This window comes from Salvia hispanica, chromosome 4 (genome assembly GCF_023119035.1).
Source record: "Salvia hispanica cultivar TCC Black 2014 chromosome 4, UniMelb_Shisp_WGS_1.0, whole genome shotgun sequence".
NCBI classification, from domain to species: domain Eukaryota; kingdom Viridiplantae; phylum Streptophyta; class Magnoliopsida; order Lamiales; family Lamiaceae; genus Salvia; species Salvia hispanica.
In genome coordinates, this window is record NC_062968.1 from 46,361,595 (window position 1) to 46,386,203 (window position 24,609).

Consider the following 24,609-nt stretch of genomic DNA (forward strand, 5'->3'; position numbering starts at 1 on the left):
ATATATAATGATGATTTTATGACTTAGGATTAGGGAATCCTTATTAGAAGACTTGGATAACTTAGAATCGTATAAAATACTTTCAGATCAAGTATTTTGAGTGCACAAAATCTATGATCGGATAAGACTAAGTTTTCCTTAGATGATTGTTCATTCTCTGATCTGTATTTAATCAAAAATCAGCCTAAACCGTCGACAATTAACTGCCAAGGCAGTTAATTAACTAAAACTGATTCCAAACTGTTAATAACTGTTTAAAAACTGTTAAAACAGTTAATTCAAACACTAAAATAAGATAGAACAAGCTTCTAATGAAGCAGCCGAATTGTTTAGAAATTAAAGTGATAAACACTAAAATTCCAACATTCTTCCTTAGAATTAAAGTGCTAATACACTAAAATTCCAACAATGATCAGTTGCAAGAGAGTGTGCATCTGATGCAGAAGAGCAAAGTGTTGTCAATGAAGTCCAATGTTGATAAATATCGGCCATGGTCACCGCCACCGCACGTTTTTAGTCCATTTACCCGCATAGCCTGGCCCATTTACCCACGTAAAGCTATAAACCGACCCATATTTCAAATAAAAAGAGGTTTAAGTTAAACAAATCATAACGGTAAACCATAAAACTTCTTCTCTCTCACCCAAAATTCTACCCATGTGACGCCGCCCTCCAGCACCGCCCTGCCCCTACCTTCTTCCAGAACCTCCACAAGCCCCTTGCCTTCGCCCAGAACCGCCGCCGCCCTCCAGCCCCATAACTATTGAGGATGATTTGAATTTAGACATTATTACTCCATTAAATATGATGGCTTACATTTTGTTCAAGTAAGACTTTAATTATTAGACATATGATATAATTGCTTGTGACTTTATGCTTTAAGAGTTTATATTTTACATTTTTTATAATTCTAATTTTTGTTATTTCTAATTTATTTATCGACCACCATATCCCACTATGCTGATACGCCATATCTTTATGGCGGTTTTTGGGTAGACCTCCATAAGTCGCCATATGCCATTGACAACATTGATGAAGTCAAACTCAGGACAAATGGCACTAAATATGCTTCAAAAGCATGAGAACAAGTTGACGACGAGAAGGTAACTAAGATTGTGCCCACACCAACACATATTCCACCAACAAGGGCACAACCATTGCTACAGAAGATAATTGCAACGCATAGGAAACAACAAGTCCACAAGCCTCCCATCTTCATGACTGCACCAAGAAGAGCTGGCATTCATTGGTTGGTACAAAATCAAACATAGTTTGGAAAGTCGGCATCTGTGCTGGCCATTCGAACTCAGTCGATTGGTCGTCACATCGAACTCCTATAAATAACGTGGTGTGTGGATACACTCCATTTAGGAAAAAGACGAGGAAGCAGACAGTTTTGTCATTTCCCACAAGTCACAAGCATGAGTATGAGCTTCCTCCGGACGACACATCGTGTTTAGGTTTCATTTCCAGCCTTGAGGACAAGGCTGTTTCAACAATGGTGCAATTGATACGCATCAGTTATCTTGAAAATAACTTGACTAGGAGTGGCAGTTACGTAATCACGGAAAAGTGAGTGACAGTTACTTGCTAATACAATAATTCCTATTAATTATTGTCATTATATTCTCATTTGGAATTCCATATATGAAGCATTTATAATGGTCTCCTAGGATTAGTAAAGGGATCATCAAAGTTTATTGTAAGAGAAACGGCATTTTGGCCAAGGCTTTCCTTGTTGGAAAGAGGGTTTTCCATTGTTGGAAAGAATTATCTATTTGCATACTTATTTACATTCTCATTGTTTTCTTCAAGGTTATCATGTCATGCTTCTTTTGCAGACATCTTATCCCGAGAAAACAGACCATCCACCTTCCGCTTCGAATCACAATTACATTCCAAGTTCTTGAAACATGCCACTAGTTGATAGGGCAATGCCCTCTCTTTCTGTGTATCGTTATGAAAATATAACTGTATTATATAATATATATACTGATTATAGAAGAATTTGAAGTAGAGGCATTAAAAAAATCTGGACTTACTCTTCAGCCTGCTGATGCATAAAGACAAAGAGAGGAGCTTCTGTATCTGGTAGCCTGTAGGCTACTAGTTTATCATTGTCTCTAATCAAAGATAACGAACCATTTGGATCCTTTAGAAAATGTATAATGCGGTTGTTGTATATCTGCATGAATTCATTGTTTTGGGGTGATTAAGAATAGGTAATACTGCAAAACAGGAAAGATACAGAAAGCCAAGGGCTTGCAACATCGATCTATCAGTATCATTGTCCAGTTACCTCAGCCACCAAAAGTGTTTCATCACCCTCCAGAGAACAGGCAGTCTTTAAAGCCTGAGTAAGATCTACAAGTTTTCCATTCTTTGGTACAGTAACAGTAAATGCCAGTGGCTTATCAGTCCCATCAGTTTTCACAACAGTCAATGTCATTGTCCGCATAGAAGTTGATGGCAGAGGTAAAGACAGATACATAAATGGGTCGAAAGTAACAGACATCTTTCGACAAAGTGGGCATTCTAATGTGGACCTGTATTGACCCTGCAGTGTAGCAATCCATGTGTTATTATTGATACTTGAGAGTTTAGAAAGTAGTCAATGGATAGAAAATCTATTAGGGCACTCCGCATCATTAAAATCATAGAGCATTATAATCACTTATAGAAAAATAGAAATATTTGCAGAAAACAAAAGTGATACTGTAAACAATTACAAACTTTTAGTCAGAGCCTCCTGATAATATGTTAGGTTAACATTAACACATAAAAAAGCAGATAAATGTATGAATAGAAACTAACTTGGCAAACGTCAACTATAACCGAATCATTACGAGCAAGATGATTCGTCCAATATTCATCCGCTACTTGTTCATCTGGTCTGCTATCAGAATCCTTAACTTCGACATAAGGTTTACACTTGACACGATTCAAATCTTCATGAAGTCCGTCCAAGAGAAATGCCAGGAGCTCCTAATGTAAGCGAATATGGTGGAAACAATAGTTTTATTATCCCTTTCAACAGATAACAGATGAGAGACCAATTCTAAAAATTATAATAAGAGATTAAATTAGCACATACTTGAGAATCGTGCTGATTGAAACCACTGAACTGGGGAGCAAAATGAGCAAGCTTCAATTTGAATGTTCTCGGTGCTAGTGGAGTCGCTCCAGGAGCCCATAGTTTCTTCATCAGGTCTCCAAAAGAAGAAGCAATTTCACCCTACGATGAAAGCAAATTATACTAATGATAAAAATTAAAGTCACATAAAAATTATAGCAGTATTATTGCTAGGCCATGTGGGAAAGGCATTTCTGGTGCCTAAACAGCATCTTTAAAAAACACTTGAATACATTACAAACATAAAGAGCAACAACTAATAATGGCAATAATCCAATTCCACATGCAATCCATAACACTGGATGGAGTGCCTTTTACTCCTATGATACTTCCCTAATATATGGTTCATTTGAAAGGCCCAGAATTAGTAATCATTAAAAGGTCTAAAAAACACATAGAAAATAGAACCTGACGTTTATGAATAACATAGTATTGCGTAAATCTAATTGATTGAAAGGCCACAATAATTCGTGAACAACAAAAAGGGGAAATTTATAATAAAGAATAAAAGTTTTCATTACTTAAAGAGCCTTTTATTTTGAACTCCTAAGAAGGGAAAATACCTTCATCCCCAATGGGTTATCTGGATTTATTTCTCTTTCATAATCTCCAAGAAAGTAGTCAACAAGCTTTGGTGTGTGGGCTAGACACTGAAGAGCACTGTTCATGAAGCAAGTATTCCCAAGGTTCTGTAATCCAGTTAAGCCTAGTGTACCAGCTTCAGCAGAACCTCCGAGAAACTTAGCAGAATTGCTCCGAGCAGAATTAGAGAAGTAGTGGACAGAACCACCATTCAGAGTCCCATTCGAACATTGTGCAGTATCATCCTTTCTGGTTTTATTTCTAAAAGATTCTGATAATCCATAAACTTGTAACTCGAGGAGCAACTGCACAAATTAACAGAAGAAAAGACGTTATTCTTTATAGAAAAAGGTAGATAATGCATACAATAGATAACAAGAACAATGTCTGGATACAGTTGACCAATGTTCTATCATGAGTAGACCATTAGTCGATCAGTCATGCAAAATTATATCAACTGAAAATATAGAAATAAGTAAGAAAGGAAAAAAAAGAAGGAAAGAAACAGGACATACGAGTTACAAATAATTAAATCAAATGGTGCAATTCACAATGAAGATTATTAATGGCATATATTCATGTTTTGACAAAGAGCAACAGTCAATTAAAGCAAGATCCATCTAACAAAATGCATCTTGGACTTCTGCATCGGATTTTCTTTACAGAGTCACAGACAATCATGGTCTTGGTGATTAACTCTTTAGAAGAACAAGCTCATGTTGCAGGCTGCAGCCAAAGAAGGGGTTCCAAAAAAATGCATTTGCTTAATTCAGAAGAAACAGTAAGAAGTTGAAGATGCAGAAACATAGGAGCAGTAGGTAAGTACGTTATCGCTTGGTTCACAACACATGAAATCTATTACTTACATCCTGCCCAATTTGCTTCTGAGACTCTTTTAAGATCTTATTTTTGTCATTCAATAGAAGCAGCATTGTCTGCCCTGATAAATCCCAAACGCGCAACTGCAGAGCATGTACAATGGAGTTGAGCACCAGTCTCCATGACAAAACATACACTTATATTTGTGAGAAATTTTAGCTACACTCACAGGCTCAGATTCCATATTGAAAATCTTGCAGGCTCTTCTGTAGCACTCAACTGAATTGTCCTGAAAATTAAGCAAGAAACTTCAAAGAAATGTAAAATTGGGTTAAGATCCGCAAAACAGGCTACTAGAATTGCTGCCATTTATTGTTACTCATGAGGTTGAAACTTGGAGAATGCAAATGTGGAATGTAGATCAAGCATAAAAATTGTTGGAGATATTACTGTTCCATGAGAAGATTGTTGTTCTTTATAAGTAAATTAAGTACACTAAACTGATTTGATTCTCAAAGCTAAGCCGTACAACGATATTCCTCTGATTTTCCATAATCAATGCATGATTACATTATTATCTCACATAATGGGTCTTAATCGAATTACAGTAACATAGCTTTAAATGCTCATAATTATTTAAATTGCTCCTTCATAAAAAATTAAAATATCTGCGTAAAATTCATAAATGAGAGGATAACAATATTGACCGACAGACAAATGTCCAGTGCACATGGTGAGCTGATCCATAGGTAATCTGAAATAAAAGCAAGCACAGCATCTGGCATATGCTCAGAAATTACAAACCTTTTTGCTAATTTTAACAGACAGTACGTTGGTTTCACATAGAACAGAAAGCCTGAGTTGCAAAGGGTAGACATCGGACATATCTTCTTCGACAGCTAAGAACCCTTTTCTTTCCTTTGATGAATTCTTAGAATCACTGTGCCTGGACAAAGAAGAAGTAAAATTTTTATTCGAGGGTTTTACATATATGAATCATAAATACTCCTTTAAACTAAACATACATTGATAAATCCATTTACAGAAATGAAAGAAAGCTAGAAAAAGAATATCAAAAAACAAGAAAGAATAATGCCACTTAAGAATTCAATAAAGAAATTCCACATAATTTATTTGATTAATTGATACTCCAATTACTTCAGATGAGAACTTCCATTATGAGTTAAATCATACTATTTAGCTTGCTATGCTGGATAGTTATTGCCAATGTTAACTAAAGGCCTATATATATTAATACACTGTGCATTACACGTGTCACACGGCCATATGGTCCATATCAAATCAAATGTCCAGCTCCACTTATGCCATAGATCTTACTTTCTTTGCCACCTTTTTTGGTTATAAGTTCACCAGATTATCGGTCACGCTTTCAGCAATGCACAAATGCATATGTTGCATTTCCCACGCAGGATTGTAACATACTCACCATTTCAGTGTCTGAAGCCATATGTCTCCAGGCACCAATGCATAGTCTTTACCCGATACACCCGCCTCACCATTTTCTCCATTGCATGACAAATCATCATCTTTCCTCAGACTAAATGCAATATCTGAGTTGAATATGTTGTTAAAAATCTTCATTGGACCCCCATAAGGAGCAGGGGATGCTGCAAATGGGATCCCCCTCTTTACATCTGAGGATGAAGGGTCCTGCGCTTCCTTCCACCATCTAAAGCACAACCAGCAAACATAAATTAAGTACTGAAAGCCAAGCAGTATAACAAATAGCAGTCAGAAAAAGGCAGGGCAAGCACAGCTACATATCTTCCACACTTCCACACTCTTACTAGCTCACAAAACCAACACCTTCTCCCCAAAAACACTTAATAATCAAATTACCAAAAGGAGGAACAAATCTAATTAGTTATCCACACTAAACAGCTCAAAAGCATCATATAATCAGTCTAAATCCAAAAAAAGTAGCTAAACATGGCACAACTAACACAAACAAGTAAATCGATTCATTTCAAGTTGCTCACATCTGCCCCGATTTGGTCAATCAAACTAGCGTAAAACTTAATCTCGAGTAAAATTTCACAAATCAATCAATTTCTTCTTTTCTTCTTCATCGACTCAGATTCATTCGCTACTTCAGTAATTCATCCAACACTTGCCCACGCGAAAAGGGGGAAAGAGATGAGTTAAACCTCGATTGCGGAAAGGGCATTCGACATTGTAATTACCTGAAGGGAACTAAATAGAGACTCTGATCTTCATCCGAAGATACAGGCTCTTCTTGTTTATCTTCCTGCTGCCGTGGGTCCAAATGCAGAGAGCTGAATGATATCTCGGATGCGGAATCATTGCTATCCATTGTAATTTTGTCCGAGCAAATGTATTTATAGAATGAGAAAGACACGGGCTCAGCAATGGCGGAGGAGATTTGCAGAGACGCACATAATTTTTAGAGAGAGATGAGAGAGAATCAGGAAACTGGGAGGAGAGAGAGAGATGCCGGATTAGTTGTGAAACTAATACCTGCATAAAAAAAATCTTATATTCCTAAATCACGGCTTAATATGTAATCTCATTTTTGCTTTGCTAATATTGAATATTTTGATAAAAATGAATTTTGAATGATTTAATTTGGGTTGGAATATGCGAAGAAAGGTGCTTGCTGGTTCTGCGCTGTCTAAATATTAACGTCTCTAATCCAATTTTAACTTACACAACATACAGTATTTTACATTAGTTTCATTTTATTTCTCTAAAAAAGCTGGTACTTTGTTACTTTGCTTTTTCATACTCCCTTCGTCCCCTATTAGGAGTCACTCTTTGACCGGGCACGGGTTTTAAGAAATGTAAAGAAAAATTGGTTGAAAAAATTAGTGGAATGTGGGACCCTTTTTTTATATTAGTTTTATAATAAAATGTGAGTGAATTGAGTTAGTGGAATGTGGGACCTACTTATTATTTATGGTAAAAATGAAGTGTGACTCTTAATTGGGGACGGACCAAAATGGAAAAGTGTAACTCTTAATTGGGGAAAGACCGAAATGGAAAAGTGTGACTTTTAATGGGGGACGGAGGGAGTAATATACATTGATGCAACTGCATCAGACGACCAGTCAGCTATAAAGGTGGCCATGATTCAAGCATGATCATTTTGTGTGAAATTCGAAATTTAAATCATAGTACTACTACTATACGATCTTAGAAATTAGGAATAGTTATTGTCGAGGATTTTTCCAATGTAAGAAAAAGGTACTCCCTCCGTCCCATTAAAGATGACCCACTTTCTTTTTTGATTTGTCCCAACCAAGATGACTCATTATTTAAAATGGAAACTCTTTTATCTCTACTTTATCCCCTCTCTTTTACTTTACTCTCTCCATTTAACACACAAAATAAAGTTGCATAAAATCGCGTGCCGCCCAAGAAAGGGGTCATCTTCCTTGGGACGGAGGGAGTAACAATATAATACCCACTTTATCCCACTTCAGGTGTCCACATCCTTGAGTAGCACGAAATTTTAGGAGGAATTATTAAATATAGTAAGTAGAGAGAAAAAAAGGAGTTGATATTTTAATAAGAAGAAATGAGAGATGTTTATTTTCAAATATAAAAGTGGACATTGAGTGAGACAAATTAAAAAGGAAATATGGACATTTTGAATGAGACGAATGGGAGTAGCATTGTAATGCAATTAGGACAAGAGAAAGTTCATTTTTTATAAAATCACAAAGTTCCAATAGCCACTATGAGATTAGTAACTTCGAGACTCTCTTCGGACATCAGAACTGTACTGCAAGATGTGCGGCAATCTGAAATATCACAACGTAGCTACGAAGAAAGGGACATTTGTGCAGGATCATGTCCTCAAGAAGATGTCATATTTGAATCAGATTGAAACTTTGGGTGGAACATTGGACCCCAAACCCAAGTTAGTATCGTACTTCAGTGTCTACCTACATGCTATCAACAGGTCAAGTACTCCCTCCGTCTATGAAATATTGTCAAGGTTTGACTCGGCACGAGTTTTAAGAAATGTGAAGAAAAGTAAGTTGAAATAGTTAGTGGAATGAGAGTCCCACATTTTTATATTAATATTATAATAGAATGAGAGTGTAAAGAGTTAGTGGAAAGTGGAGACCGTTTACCAAAACTAGAAAGAAAAAAAAAGTGGACAACTTTTTATGGACAGACCAAAATGGAAAAACTAGACAACATTTCCACTGACGGATGAGTACTATTTATATGATGAACAAAAGGAACTATGTTTTGGCAAAACTGTTGGTCGAGTTGCAAACTATAGAGAGCCTTATGGATGAAACACATGAAGTCATGTTGGCACCCGGAGCACTTTCCTCAAGTCTTAAGCCCATAAAGGAGAAGAAGAAAATAACATGTGAAACAGTGATTCCTAACAAAGCAATAGACAAGAAAAGGGTGCATCTTTGCAAAAAAAATCAGAAAGTGTTTCAAATACGGCGAGAATGAGCATTATAAGACGAATTATCCTAAGTTAAAAAGGGCTATGTCTCATGTGATGCACCAAGATCATTTTGTTGAATTATGTTTAGTGAATGTTTCTACTCATATTTGATTAGTGGATATGAGAGTAACTGATCATGTTTTGTTTTGATCTTGCTATAGCACATGTGCTAATAAAACTTTATTATAGTACTCAGATTGACTATTAGTCCATGTTTTCGATATTACATGCTTATCTTTACATATACTCTAATAATATTGTATACTTGTAATTTATTTTAGTACTAATAAAAAGTCACGTCAGCTACAAGTTTATGTTTACTTTTGTAGGAGTATATATCATGCCCTCATGCTATATTGATTTCTTTGTAATTACTTGACAATTATGAAAAATGGGACCTTACCAGAGGGATGAGGGAATTCACAATAAGAATGAGCGAGGAGATATTGAAGATGTCAGACTACAATTGAAATAATTTTGACGTGACTTTCTTCTCGGTCCTAAATGGACAACATTATTACCTACTCGTTTTCAAAGTAACAGGTTCAAAGCCTACGGATTTCATATTTGATAAGTTCAACATATAATACACACTGTACATACACAACACAAAATTCACACACTATGTGTGTACACACATAGTGCACTCATAAGAACACAATACACACATTGCACACACACACACACGCTACATATACATACACAAATACAAAAGATTTGCACGCACACATTCCACACAACACACACATTACGTACACTACACACTGACAGATACTTCATCCTCCCAAAATATAAGGACATTTGAGACGGCACGAGAATTAAATCATAATTGGTAAAGTAAGATAGATGAGGAGAAAGGTAGTTAAAATAGAAGTGAGACTCATATTATTATTAGTATTTAATGGTAGCATCTAGTGATATAAGTTATAAATTAATCGATATATATGAGTAGTGAATTTGGGAGAACTTTTCATAAATAGAAATTAGATATTTTTATGGGACAGATGAAAAAGGAAATTGCCCTTATTTTTATGGGACGAACGAAGTATAATACACACATGTTCATACACAACATACAACGTACACATTGCATGCATAAACAATACACACATTGCACACAGTACATACAAACGCACAAACATATAATGGTGGGGCCATGATATTTACGATGAGGGCTCAAGTCAATCTCAACAGTTATGTTGGGAATACAATAGTGACACTGTCATAAATGCTAGTAACAATTTTCTTCGACGACTAAGTATCATAACACCGAAATATAATATCTTCCTTTACGCATATACATAACTATTATTAATGATTTGAAATTTTTCCATGCATATTTAAAACTCTACAATAAAATTTAATGTAGATGATAAGAAACTAATGAGAAAAAGATTATTTTTAATAATAAAGAGCAAAGATGTATTCCCTTCGTCCGTCATTAGGAGTCCCGGTCACTTTTGCGCACTCGTTTTGTAAAAATGATAATAATTAGTTAAAATGGAGAAATGGTAAAGTAAGAGAGAGAATAATGTTGAGAAGACTCTTATCAACATTATTCTCTCTCTTACTTTACCATTTCCCCTCTTTAACTATTTATTATCAATTTTATAAAACGAGTGCGCAAAAGTGACCGGGACTCCTAGTAGCGGACGAAGGGAGTAACGTAAGTAAGACGTAAAAAAATAGAAAATAATAATAGAAATATAAAACATAACATAATGGTGTGTGTGTGTGTGTGTGTGTATAATAAGTGACTGTGTATTGTGTGCGTAGTTGCAAGTTTTGTGTGTGGTATAGTGCGTATGTAGTGTAATGTGTTTGTATACAGTGTGTATATTTGTATCTGAGCACGGTATATATTGTGTATGTGCAGACAAATTACTTCATATTCAATTTCATATCAATCACTCCCTCTGTCCTAACTAAGTTGAGTATATTCCTTTTTAGGATGTCTTAACAAAGTTAAGTTATTTCCATTTAAAAAAAATAAAATATCCAATCATTCTTGTTTTATTTGTCACCTAGTTTTACTCAATCTCTATCTTTTCTATTTTATTTTTATCTCCACTTTCCAACACAATTTATTAATTTTCATGCCCTAGAGTTATCCCAACTTAATTGGGACACAAGAAATGCTTCATTTACCAAACAAATGAATTAAATCCTTCAAATTTTATTTTCAACTTTATGTACTAAATGGGCCCTGAATGGCAAATATACCCTTCTAATCCAAGAAACAAGATTGTCAACCTTACAAAACATTAAACAGTAACAAGCTAAGCGCTGCAAAATATGGCAAAAAGAGTATATAACATAAAAGAGAAAAGTGGAATATCATGATACAAAGAAATTTTCATCTCCTATTTCAATGACTAAGAATACACAAAAAACCAATAAATGAATATTTCATCTGCTATTTCAATGACTATGTGTTATCACAAATAGAGTGAATATGTATCCAGTTTGAGACTTTCTATTGTCTCTATTTGATGCATAATCTGAATCACAGAATCCCACAAGACTATCTTTGGTCTGATCTTCAAAACCCTTGTACATGATCCCATACTCGGAACTTCCCTTCAGATATCTCAACATCCACTTCAAGGCTTGCCAATGCACCTTTCTTGGATTACTCATGTATCTGCTTGTTAGACTCACAGCATGAGCAAGATAAGGTCTTGTACATATCATTACATACATCACACTTCCTATGATGTTAGCATATGGTACATTCTTCATCAATTCCTGCTCTTCCTTAGATTTAGGACACTGATCTACATATAGTTGAAACTGATGCCCAAGGGGTGTAGAGACTATCCTAGACTCACTCATCTGGAATTCTTGAGTAATTTCTCAATATAGTGTTGCTGGCTCAGCCAAAGGACTCTTCTCTTTCTGTCCCTTATGATATCAATGCCTAAAATTCTCTTAGCTTCCCCCAAATCCTTCATTTCAAATCTGCATTTGAGGTCATACTTCACTATCTCAATCTCGTTGATATCTGATCCAGTAACTAACATATCATCCACGTATAAGAGCAAGAAAGCCACTGATTTCCCATCTTTCTTCTTCATATACACACAACTGTCATACTTGGAACTTTCAAAACCAATATCTCTCATATGCTGATCAAATTGCAGGTTCCATTGCCTGCTGGACTGTTTAAGGCCATAGATACTTCTCTTCAATAAGCAAACCTTTCCCTCATCTCCTGGCTTGATAAATCCCTCTGGCTGCTCCATGAATATGCTTTCCTCAAGCTCACCATGTAAAAACGCTGTTTTCACATCTAACTGGTGTAATTCCCAATCATTTTTTGCAACCAATGCCATGAGAAGTCTGATGGAGCTGTGCTTAACCACTAGAGAAAATATCTCGTTGTAGTCAATTCCCTCCCTCTGGTTGTATCCTTTGGCCACTAACCTGGCTTTATATCTGATTCTATCACCTTCTGATGCCTCCACCTTTTTCTTAAAAATCCATTTGCACCCAATTATTTTCTGCATCATCTTTCTGGTTACTAGAATCCAAGTCTTGTTTTTCAATAATGAGTCTATTTCAGCTTGCATTACCTTTATCCATCTGTCTCTTTCTCTAGAGCTTATTGCTTCCTTGTAAGTTCCCGGTTCATTAGACCCCATCTCCTCTGCTGCACAGAAGGCATAATACACTGGACTTGCATTGCTATATCTTGTTGGCCTTTTGACATTCTTTCTTCTTTCTCTGTCTCTGGCCAATCTATAGTCATCAAGATTAGTATCTGCTGGAACAATCTCTTCATCATCACTGATTTCATAAATCTGTTCCTCAGTTTCTGATACACTAGCTTCTTCAACCAGCTGCTGATCATCTGAATTTTCCAGTAACTCCACCTTAACTGGAGCATTGTATCCAGTTGCTTGCCTGTTGCCCCTCAGCTTCTTTATAAGGCATTTCTTTCTCTCTGAAGATCACATCTCGGCTGATCACCACCTTTTGATTTCCTGGCTCCATACACCAGAGCCTATAACCCTTCACTCCCTCTTGATATCCCAACAAGACACATTTCAGAGCTCTTGGCTCAAGTTTGCCTTCCCTAACATGAGAGTAAGCTCTACAACCAAAAGGTCTCAGCATTGTATAATTGTTATTATGACCAAACCATCTAAAATCTGGAGTTTCATTATTTATAGATGCAGTAGGACACTTGTTCATGAGAGTGACTGTTGTGGATGCTGCCTCTCCCCAGAATTTGTGAGGCATTCCTGATGAAATCAGCATACATCTAACCCTTTCTAGTATGGTTCTGTTAGCTCTTTCAGCCACACCGTTCTGTTGAGGATTGTTTGGAACCGTTCTATGTCTCTTGATTTCCTTTAGTTTGCAAAATCATCAAATTCATGAGATACGAACTCCAATCCATTATCTGTTCTAAGACACTTTAGATTTGAGCCTTTATCCACCTCAACCTCTGTACACCACTCTCTAAACTTGTTGAATGCATCAGACTTTTCTTTCAAAATGTATAGCCAAATTTTTCTAGAGTAGTCATCCACTATTGATAAGAAATACCTGCATCCTCCTACTGATAAAGTTTGAGCAGGCCCCCAAATGTCACTATGGGCATAATCAAGTACTGACTGTGAAGTGTGTTTTCCAGCCGGATATACTTGCTTCTTGCTTTTACCAAGCACACACACCTCACATTCTCTAGAAGCCATTTTATTGTCTGCCTCTATTACTCCAGCCTTGATAAGTTGATTAACTCCATCCATGGACACATGACCCAATCTGAGATGCCAAATATCACCATCTACTTTCTTCACCATATTGAGTTCATCAAATATAACCTCAGCTTCCAAATAGTCGAGACTGTTAAACCGTTTTGCCACCATGACAACATCAGCTCCCTTGAAAACCTTCATCTGACCATCTGATGACAGAAATGAATATCCCTTTCCTTCAAGAGCTCCTAGAGAGACTAAGTTCCTTTTTATATCAGGGATATATCTCACTTCTGAGAGGATCTTTGTTGTACCATCTTTCATTCTCAGCCTTATATTTCTCATGCCCTTAACTCTGCATATTTGATTGTTCCCCAGAAGTACAGAGCCAGTGGAATGCTGCATATTTTGAAACCATTCGAGCTTCGGGCACATATGAAAACTGCAGGCACTGTCCATGATCCATTGCTCACTGATATCTGTATCTCCTATGTTCAATGCATGAGCAGTTTCAATGTCTTGAGTAACATCAGCTGTGTTCTGCCCTTCTGCCTCTTCTTCTTTCTTTTTCTTCCATGAATAACAGTTCTTCTTTAGATGCCCCGGCTTCTTACAATAGTGGCACGATCTGGTCTCCTTCTCATCCTTCTTCTCAGATTTACCTTTCTTGTTCCATTTCTTCTTGGAACCTTTTTTATCTGTGCCTTTTATATGCAAGACTTCACCAGCTTGATCAATTGGCTTAGCTGCTGAAGTTTTCTGGAATTCCTTTGCTTTCAAGGCAGTAAGAACTTCTTCATAGGTGATTGAACTATCCCTTCCATACAAGATCGCATCCTTGAGTTGATCAAAACTTTTAGGGAGGGCATTCAGTAACATGATTGCCTTATCTTCATCCTTTAGTTCCCAATCAACAGACTCAAGATCATCCACTGCCTTCACAAAGTCATCCAGCTAATCCATGATCCCTTTCCCTTCAATAAATTTGATCGAAAAGAGTCTCTGCTTCAAGAACAACTTATTCGCCAGAGACTTTGTCATGTAAATCGACTCCAATTTGCTCCAAACTACAGAAGGTGTTTTCTCTTTGCACACTTCTCTAAGAACCCGATCTCCAAGACTCAGCATTATCGCGCTATGCGCTCTATCCATCATGTCGAGCTTCTTGATTTCCGCTTTATCTTCAAGATCCGCAGTTTTATCTGGCTGCTTATACTTCATCGCCTCCCATAGCCCTTGCTGCACGAGCATGGCTTTCATCTTTACCTTCCATAACCCAAAATCGTTTCTACCCGTGAATTTCTCGAAATCAAATCGAGAGGCAGCCATCATCAATTGCAAAATCAGTCGTTCCCACAGAGCGGCGCCAATTTGTTATCACACATATGCAATTGACGGCTACACTAAGCAATAATCGAACTCAAGAATCAACGACACACCAAATTACGTGGTTCAGCCAATGTGGCCTACGTCCACGGGAGAACTCAGGCAATATTGTATTGATGATGAGAGGGGAATTACATAAGCATACAATTGCAGAAACTACACAAACAATCCCTCACTTTTCTCAGCTAATCACAACTAAAACGCAGTAGCTGAATTGACTAACCAAAGCGAGCAGCAATCACTGAGCGAGCTACACCAACAATCACCAAGAACTCCTTTCTTCTTGACCGATACTTCCTTGAGCTCTCTCCACAATGAATCCCCAATTTTTGAATGTTAATTTCTGTTACAACTGCACATTCATTTGCTGAGCTATTTTATACCCCAACAAGAAGTTATCCCACATGGATTTTATCCCATGTGATGCAGCTCACCTACACCCTGCATATAGCTTACTTATTTGCTAATTTCAAAATGTTGTGAAGAATTTCATAACACTATGAATACATGAAAACCCAATAAATTGAGCTACAATTGGGAAATGGCATAATTATATATGGCCAATACTCAAAAAAGATATATCGCTATTCCAAACAAGAATTGTAAAAGGAAACATTATAGGAAAAGTAGACACTAATTATACAAGGCAACACCCTCACTCTATTATTATACATGAATGACCAAGAGATATCCCACCAACCACGTATACAAACCTCACCCCCTCTTAAAATAGAAGAAGACTAAAATGATACACCTAACCTAAGAAACAAGAGAGAAATATAAGAACTAATGATGAATGCCGTAACCTGCCCACCCAACAAAGAAATGACAGTACTGACTACTTTGATCTCTCATGTACAGAAGACATCTCAAAAAATGCAAAAGTATACACATTTCTCGCTTGATCTCGTCGCCTTTTCCTCAGAGTGCTCCTCAACCGTATGAAACATATCGGGATCTCAAGGCCTTGAAGCCACAAAGAGGAATGTGCACAGTACATATAAGCATACCTCTTTGCATAATTCTCCTGATGGTATCATGCTATGTACACATGGCTGGAAAGCCCGGGAGTTAGCATAAGGCCAGAAGATGTCGTAGACAGTTATCTGGGATTATATTCTAAATCCAAGCAAGAGAACCTCGATCATTAGTGACTTGAGGTCGGCCTCTAGTAGGCGTAGGTGGTCGGTTAGCATTTAGCTCCTGAATGGGATCCAACGATTGGAGGAAAAACAGAAATGAATGATATCAGGGAAGAAATATGACCAGTCTGACCACATACTAGATAATTATATACAAAGACTATGGTTTTACATAAATGTAGCACCTGCATCCACGTGTCTTCTACATGACGTTCTGGAGATGTTTCAGGAGATGAAATTGCAGGGGGCAACGGATGAATGAGTTTAGGCACAACTACTAAATCTCTACCCAAAACCAAGATAGCACCAGCATTATTCGCAGTACCTACAGAAATTAAATAAGAAACTAAAATCAACCTTCAAATGATGAACCAGTAACATGATGCTGGAAATATTAACTAACCATCATTGGTAATCTTAAAAAGGTTGGACATACCACAGTAGTTTGTTGCAGAAAAAAGAGTAATTAAGTGTCCCTGAGCAAATCTTTCAAAGCCGTCCATTACACATTCATGTGCTCGGACTATCAACTGAAGATCATTGTTGTTACAGAATTCCATGACACGATCAGGCTGCATCAGTTGAGATAAATGATCAGGCACAAACATAGAATGTAAAAATGATTCTCCTCTATGAGTATAATGAATTAGGGATCAAAAATCCCGCAACTATGTTTATGCATAAAATGATACTCCCTCCGTCCGCCATTAGTAGTCCCGGTCACTTTTGCGCACCCGTTTTGTAAAAATGATAATAAATAATTAAAGTGGAGAAATGGTTAAATAAGAGAGAGAATAATGTTGACAAGAGTCTTCTTATCATTATTCCCTCTTGTACTTTACCATTTCTCCACTTTAACTATTTATTATCATTTTTATAAAATGAGTGCGCAAAAGTGACCGGGACTCCTAATGGCGGACGGAGGGAGTAGCTTGAATGAACCATAACAATTGAAAGTAAGAAGAAGCATGGCATCCATAGCAGTAAGTAGGGTTTCATAACCCATGACCAACATTTAGATCCCACAAAGTATAAATGTAAATTGCCTCATGAAGTTTTGGATCATATAGAGATAGATATTTAGAATATGAGAGAGGAAGGAAAACAACCCCAAATGTCACTAATCCAGGACCTCTTGCATTTGGCCGCAGACCTTCTACACTGTCATTTTCAGTGGGATCGGACCTATAAAGAAAATATTCAGATCAAGATACAGCAATTGAAACAATAAGAGTAATGGGAGAAAAAATAACACGAACTGACCACAATAAGTCCATAAGAACAATTGACCCTGCTTCCATAGGAATTGGACGTTGAATATTCTCAATCTGTTCGATATGGTTTATAGATCTCCCAATACCACCATGCATGCAGACAATCTTTTTCTCAATTAATGCGGCCAGAGGAAGCCAATTAAACAATCTGTTTATCCGATGCCATGCCCATATTCCATCTCTCTCACCCTATACATGAAGCTTCATAAGTCCCATACTTCATCCAAATAACGGGTCATTTACACAATTTTTGTATTTACCATACGCTCAATGCACTCGATCCGAAAACCAAAAAGGGCATTGATATCAGCAGCCTCATGATTGCCGCGGATTAAATGTACTTGATGTTGATATTCAACCTGCAAATTCGTTAAGAAAAAACATTGTGAAATTAAAAATCAATCATCGCCAGATAGCTTCAGAGTGATGCAGCAAATTATGGTTTAAAAATCTTACAAAACAACTAGGAAAAAAGTCAGCAATGTTCAAAAGATAAGCAAATACCTTTAAAGCGAGGAGAAGGGTAATGGTTTCCAAGCTATGCTGGCCACGATCAACATAGTCCCCCAAGAAGAGATAATCAATATATCTGACATGCATTCACACATCAGTTCAATGTCATAGCCCCAAGAAGAGATAATCAATATATCTGACATGCATCCACACATCAGTTGTCATAGCAACAAACTTTAATGGCAAAAAAAAAGACACGATTGGTTCAGCTACCCAGAGTTCTCCGCATGAATTCCAGTGCCTAGGAGTACAAGGGATTTAAGTGTAGTGGACACTGGGAGTTCAAGATGCATACAATGGGAGTTCAAGATGCATCTACCCTTGAAAATAATATGTATAAACAGAACCTACCCAAACATAAATGGACCAATGACCATAGCATGCAGGAAGATAAGGTGATTTGAAAACTCACGAGATGTCTCCTGCAGTAGAAGGAGATCCATATTCATCAAAAAGCCTCATAAGATCTCCAAATTGACCGTGCAAATCACCAAATATCTTAATAGGAGCCCTCAGCTGTAGCACACTTGGTTCACTTGCAAATATTCTCTCAGCACTATCACAAAGATCAGCAATCTCATTACAGTCCAAGAAAAATTGTCTTCGAACTGGAGGCTTCCACCCACGAGGTTTCAAAAGATGAGCAATAACCTGAGACACATTTAGGGGCTGTGATGAAAATTTGAAAAATAGGGAGAGACCTTAACAACATATCTCCCAAGTTAGTTGTGTCAACTAGTTGACTAGGCTAAAAATTTTGATTTTAAGTTTATATTAATGAATTGGACTTTGACGGTATGGACAGGAAAGAGGAAAAATATGACTAACTTAATTGCCACTATCACAACATGATTGCTTAACAACTTCAGCTACAAGACAACTTAAATCAAATTAAAGGGAAACAAACAACACTTAGCCATTTGAACTCCAATCTACACCTCTACTTATTAGCCGTTCTCTTGATTACTCTGGTGTCAACATAATTGAAATCTTTAGAGGAGAAACATTACCTTCTTAGGTACACTATTAATTGACATTTGTCGATCTAAAAGTTTCCTAGCTGCTGTTGCACTTTCTGGAGTTCCATAGCTGACCCGTCTGCCTTCATTTTCAAACTGATCAATTGACAGTTGTCTAACCATACCACCTAAGGCACCACCAGTCTCTGCAGCTACAACCACCTGCACATGTAATCTGTGTAAATAAAACATTTAACAACGGTTATGTACTATATATCTTGTCCTGATACTGACAGCACGATGATGAAGTCGAACTCCAGCTGGGATAGAATTATTTGACATTGCAGAGTCGGGTTTAATCAATGTAGTTTGTTTTCCACTTGGTGTTGCCTCAGCCCCACGATCTCTGTCTGGCAGCTCAACTTCTCCATTAACTTGTCGAGCTTTAGCAGCTTTTAATGTGGCACTTATAGCCTCAGCTTCAGCTGCAGCAGCTTCAACCAAGTACTCGACACCTTTACTTAGTTGTCTGTGCACAAAACACCAGAACTTGAGGCAACAGACATAGCAAACTAATCAGATAGATAGACAGTATGGTTAAAGATAACAGCTAACCGAGAACCCTGTAGCATCGCATTCTCTGTGCTTATATCTGTATAGATATCACCATTGACAGGAGGGGCAACAGGACTTCCAACAACAACAGCCCCATCAGCGGCAGATTCAGTTAGAGGAACCCTTGTTCTATCATCATTATATCCATATGTGCCTTGTGAACTCCCTTGCTGCAAATGGGATGCCGCAGCTGCAGCATGAGAAGCTGCAGTAGTCGTTTCAGCAGCAGCCAGATCTTCAGCAACAAGCAAATCATCAAGAAGCACCCCTACATCATTGTTTTTCAATAGTTAACACAGCCTGGGTTTATTAACAGTAACAGCAGAGATTGTCACAATGCAACAAAGATGTACACTTTGAGGACAAAAGTGGTAAAAGCTTCCGATCGCCTTTTAAGACCTAAACACATCCATTCCAACATTGTAGACAAGTACAAGCTATAGATACCTCAATGCAGAATTCAAAAACCACTATACCTGAAGGGACCAGAGATACAAATTAAGATCTATAATTATCATTGTAAATTTAAGCCTTTAACTAATACTTCCTCCGTCCCATAAAATAATGTGCATTTTCCATTTTCATCCATCCCACAAAAATATGTGCATTCCATTTTTAAAAAGGTATATCAATTTAATAATGTAGGTCCCACTATCCACTAACACTACTTTAACTACAATTCTCCTCTCTCTTACTTTACCAATTTTATCTTAATTCCCGTGCCATACCCATTGCCCATATTTTTATGGGACGGAGGGAGTAGATTTTTATCAGGTAAATGTATCATGTCTCACCACCACGTAGACCACCATAAATGAATATCAAGTCACCAACAGCAGCAGCAGCATGCCTACAACGCCTTGTTAATTCAACTGCTGCATCTCCTCCAGCAGCATCAGCACTGTATCGACCTGTTCTTGGTGTTGTGACAACAGACTTTGTATCGCACCAAACTCCAGCTGCGGTATCCAAAACTACACAAAATACAAATTGATGCCAATCCCAATCATTTAGTATATGTAAATATGGATAGTCACATACTATATGACCAAATGAACAGTACCAGCAACACTTGAGGAGTCCTCTACCATGCGTCCACCACCAAGTGCCCCTCCAGATACATGAAGGCGTGCATTAACGAAAACCTGAATAAGTAACATAAACCATTATATTTTACAATAGCTGTCTTTGTTTTATGCAACTAAACTAATACTCCCTCCGTCCCAAAAAAGTTGAGCCGTATTCCTTTTTAGTCCGTCCCAACAAAGTTGAGTCATTTCCTTTTTTAAGAAAAGACAACATCTAATCACTCTTTTTTTATTCCATCATTTACTTTACTCTCTCTTATCTTTCCTACTTTCTTCATCTCTCGATTCTCTCCTATTTGTTTAATTTAAATTCTTAACCTCCGTGCCCAAAAGTTTTGTCTCAACTTTTATGGGACGGAGGGAGTAGTTATTATAGCGGCCGATACTTAGTGAGAGGCTAATGAATAACTTACCGCAGCATGTTGATACCTTGGTGATGGTGAGACACCAGGTGCAATGGCCCATTCCCACCTACCATCTCTGTGTTTAGCAAGCCCATATGCACTAGCTAGTGGCTGTGAATTATGTCATTTGGAGGAAAACAGTCAAACAGAGAGAGCAAATGGAAGTTTTACCCATGAATATTGAAGAGAATGCCAATTGCCAGCAGAGGACTCAAGCAACGTCAACATCATAAATGCTTGCATGACAGACTTACAACACTATTCGCATCCCTTCCACCACAAAGCAGAAGAAGACCATCAGAGCGTGCACTTGCAGTTGCGTACCTGGGAAGTTGGGCCATGTTAGCACAACCTAAGATCTTTACTTTATTTCATAAAAAAAATACCTCTAAATTCCCATTAACTCTAAGCTGGCCATACTCTCCCTTTCTTGTTATTGCTTATTTATATACCTTTACTTGTAAAATTAAGAAAATACAGCACGATTTATGTTTTATCTATTTATTTAACCTACTTACGAGGGTTATTTAAGACCAATACAGAATATTTTGAAATTGGATAGAAATGAGGTGGTAGGATTCAACAACTATAAAAATTAGAAATAAAATCAATTTGTTTAAATAAAAAATACTTAGTCGATTATCGTTATTAACACATTCTCTAATTTATGTTCATTGATAAGTATATTTGCGTTCAAAAATACTTTTGAGTTCCATTATTTCTGCAAATTTTGCAGAGGATAATTATAGTTTCTAGGTTATAGAAGACAAAGATTTTACATTCTCAAGTTTAACAAGTAATTTGAGGCCAAAATGAAAGTCATCCAATAGTACCACAAGGTTATTAAGAAAGTTGCACAAACTCACATGCATGGAGGTGGCCCTTCACCCTCGGGCTCTAGTTTCCTCCATTCATATGGCTTTGCAGCAGTGTCCAATGCCCATACATCAGCTAAAGGCCGCTTCCCTACCAAAAAAATTGAACTGTCAATTTATTAACCAACAAATGTCAAATATAGAAAGGGAAAAGTAATTTAAGAAGACAAACCATCATTTCCACCAATTGACATTAAATACCGCTGACCTACCAAAGCCATTACATGCCCATACCGTGGCCCTGGGCCAGGACCATGCACCACAACCCTAAAGAAATTAAGATGCTAGCTCAGTGATAAGAACAACAATGAAGTTAAAAGGGTTTTTTAGAGAGTAATCACTTCAGTAGTTGGAGCAAACTATACAACAATGCATTCAACTCTTACATAAAAGCCTACCTATGCCATCTCGGTCGTTGCTGTGTAAGGTCCAGAACATGAAGATCTTCGGCCGATAAACCAGCAGGACCAATCCCACCCTATGAAAGATAAGAGTAACAATTCATTTTATCGTCCAAACATAGAAAGATAACTATGCAACTTGCACAAAAAAACATTGCATCTAGCAACAAACCTGAATAACAACCATCGTACCTACAGCAGTGGCAACATGAGCTGCCCTAGGTGTGGGTGGTTCCCCAATTGGGGTAACACTGCAATATAAAAGTCTGCCTCATCAACGAAAAGTGAAAACTTAATGGACCAACAACCAGACCATACGAACAAGGTTATCTTAACTTACCAAGACCACTTATTTGCCAATACATCATAGCAATGCACGTCGGCCGTAGCCCCAGCCAACCCTGCAATTACATGTTTTCCATATTGGAATTTGTAGCTGTATGATTAAGATCATCTAGTGATATATTTCCCATTTTCAGTATGAAAATCTATCTTTAACTGCTATAGGCACTAAAAAATGTTAAAAGGGGGCCTTCATCGATTCCTTGTCATTTATATTAGTATAGAACTCGTTTTAAATCTTAATTAGCAAATTCTTCTACCAACTACATGCTTAGAACCCTCGAATAAATTTCAGCAAGTAACATGGAAGATAAATTGCAAAGCAGGTGACATTATAATCTCATCTCATGAGTATCGCAGATCCCGAGATAATAGCACCAAAAACTATAAGTTCTTCATAGTACCAAAAAATCATTCACCTTTCAATCTGTACCACCAATTGATTCAGCATAAAAGATTGCAAGAAATTACTCGAGAATATCAAGATACAAGTCTCATGCAAATCTTTGTTTCTTAAACTTTAAAAGGAAGCACAAACGGCATTGTTGTCAACTGAAGGTAACTTGATGATCAAGAGGAGGGAACTCAAATATAGCAAAACAAGACTTGGGAGGTGAATAAGATCCTTAAAATCTCAGGCATTATGAATTTTAAAAGATATACGAGAACATACGGATTCCAGCGCTTCCCGCGGAAGAAGGAGTTCCCGATGCAGCTGAATTGCCTTCGAGCGCCGTTGCCCCTCCGAAAAGAATTAACCTCGGCCCAATATACCCAGGACTCCCCTCCTCCCCAACCGCCGGCACCGCTGTCAGCGTGTGACCACATCGCGGGCCTGGACCATCCTCCTTCTTCTCAATTATCGCGTTCACCACAGTATAGGTCGGTGCGCAGCGTGGTCCGCCCACAATCGCCCCGCTAGTACTATTATTGCTCTGTTCCTGCTGCAGCTGCGGCGACGAGGATTGAGATTCGTTGGACAGAAGCGCAACCGTATTAGCAGTGGTGGAGTCCGCCGACGGATCCTGATCGGGCTCGCCGGGCATAGCGGAATCGACGTCCATTTATGCGAAAAAACCCCTAAATTCCGAAGCTTGGCAATGAGAGCGGAGCTGGAATTCTCAGAAATGGGCATTTTGAATCTTCATTGTGAACAAAGCCCTAGCTCCGATCGATTGAAACATTTTCCCCCAACAGTGGCGAATTCCACCTTTTTCTTCAAAGTTTCGCTTTTTTATTTCCCTATCTTTGAAGAGGTGACGACGACGAGGAAAACAAACGGGACGGCTAAACCAAACACGCTCTTTCTCTCTCTACAATAAACAAATCTAGAGAGAGAATCAAATGTCCTTACTTTTTTTTAATTATGGTAATCTTTCAATCATTAATTCATTATGAACGTACATTAAAATTTTTAAATTGTTTCGATAAATGGTTAGTGACAGTGTTGTCTGAACTAAAACAGTTTTTAAATTCGTAAATATGAAATTTGCAAGATAGGTATTCGTAAAGAGAAAGTTATGACATTAGTATTGTGTAAATGACTAAATTGTATCCCGGTTCAATTTTGAGAAGATTATATGTTTCTTAAAAATAAAAAATAAAATCTTTTTAGTTTGGTTCCAAAAAATTAAAAAAAAAAAATTTAAGAAATTTATTTTTCTTTAGTGAGGTGAGAGACATTATTAACACTCTTTTTTTATCTTTTATTTTATCAATTTTATATTAAATAAGTGTTGTTTTAAAAGTTTATATGGAGAGAGTACATAAGAGTAAAATAGTTGGAAAATAGATTAATATAAAGGGCATAATTGAAATTAAATTAATCAAATACAAACCGCGAATCCATACTCAAAATTGAAATTAATCGCCGACCATTGTTTCTAAAGCCTACGGTTGCGCAGTAATTCAAGT

General features: G+C 37.3%; 2 protein-coding genes across 3 annotated transcripts; both read right to left on the reverse strand.

Moving 5' to 3' along the window:
- Positions 1–1,651: 1,651 nt before the first annotated feature.
- LOC125219495 (ubiquitin carboxyl-terminal hydrolase 8-like) lies at positions 1,652–7,036 on the reverse strand. Of its 2 annotated transcripts, none has more exons than XM_048121484.1 (11): positions 6,739–7,036; positions 5,982–6,224; positions 5,339–5,480; positions 4,764–4,823; positions 4,582–4,677; positions 3,697–4,020; positions 3,095–3,235; positions 2,815–2,985; positions 2,300–2,557; positions 2,043–2,185; positions 1,652–1,947 (listed from the first exon to the last, which is right to left on the reverse strand). In XM_048121484.1, the coding sequence occupies exons 1-11, from the start codon at positions 6,867–6,869 to the stop codon at positions 1,920–1,922; spliced, it is 1,737 nt and encodes a 578-aa protein (XP_047977441.1). In that variant the 5' UTR covers positions 6,870–7,036; the 3' UTR covers positions 1,652–1,919. The 2 variants fall into 2 exon arrangements, with proteins under 2 accessions (XP_047977441.1, XP_047977440.1); XM_048121483.1 differs by having other exon boundaries at positions 1,652–1,971.
- Positions 7,037–15,637: 8,601 nt separating this feature from the next.
- LOC125221884 (serine/threonine-protein phosphatase BSL3) lies at positions 15,638–24,039 on the reverse strand. The gene is made up of 21 exons (XM_048124196.1): positions 23,369–24,039; positions 22,694–22,754; positions 22,526–22,604; positions 22,351–22,430; positions 22,125–22,219; positions 21,944–22,043; positions 21,332–21,401; positions 21,087–21,188; positions 20,649–20,730; positions 20,380–20,559; positions 19,586–19,853; positions 19,265–19,499; positions 19,022–19,192; positions 18,424–18,662; positions 18,003–18,087; positions 17,759–17,857; positions 17,488–17,687; positions 17,334–17,409; positions 16,661–16,796; positions 16,410–16,549; positions 15,638–16,285 (listed from the first exon to the last, which is right to left on the reverse strand). Exons 1-21 carry the CDS (start codon positions 23,757–23,759, stop codon positions 16,202–16,204), a joined length of 2,973 nt encoding a protein of 990 aa, XP_047980153.1. The 5' UTR covers positions 23,760–24,039; the 3' UTR covers positions 15,638–16,201.
- Positions 24,040–24,609: the final 570 nt, after the last annotated feature.

Bases quoted from the DNA above. Each gene is read 5' to 3' on its own strand.
- LOC125219495 (XM_048121483.1), bottom strand. From the start codon at position 6,869: ATGGATAGCAATGATTCCGCATCCGAGATATCATTCAGCTCTCTGCAT. The intron at 4,678-4,763 runs GTGAGTGTAGCT...CATGCTCTGCAG, and splicing joins TCAATATGGAATCTGAGCCT to TTGCGCGTTTGGGATTTATC. The intron at 3,236-3,696 runs GTATTTTCCCTT...CTTTCATCGTAG, and splicing joins ATAACCCATTGGGGATGAAG to GGTGAAATTGCTTCTTCTTT.
- LOC125221884 (XM_048124196.1), bottom strand. From the start codon at position 23,759: ATGGACGTCGATTCCGCTATGCCCGGCGAGCCCGATCAGGATCCGTCG. The intron at 22,431-22,525 runs GTTTGTTGCTAG...TATCTTTCATAG, and splicing joins GTACGATGGTTGTTATTCAG to GGTGGGATTGGTCCTGCTGG. The intron at 18,663-19,021 runs GTAATGTTTCTC...AATGTGTCTCAG, and splicing joins TTAATAGTGTACCTAAGAAG to GTTATTGCTCATCTTTTGAA.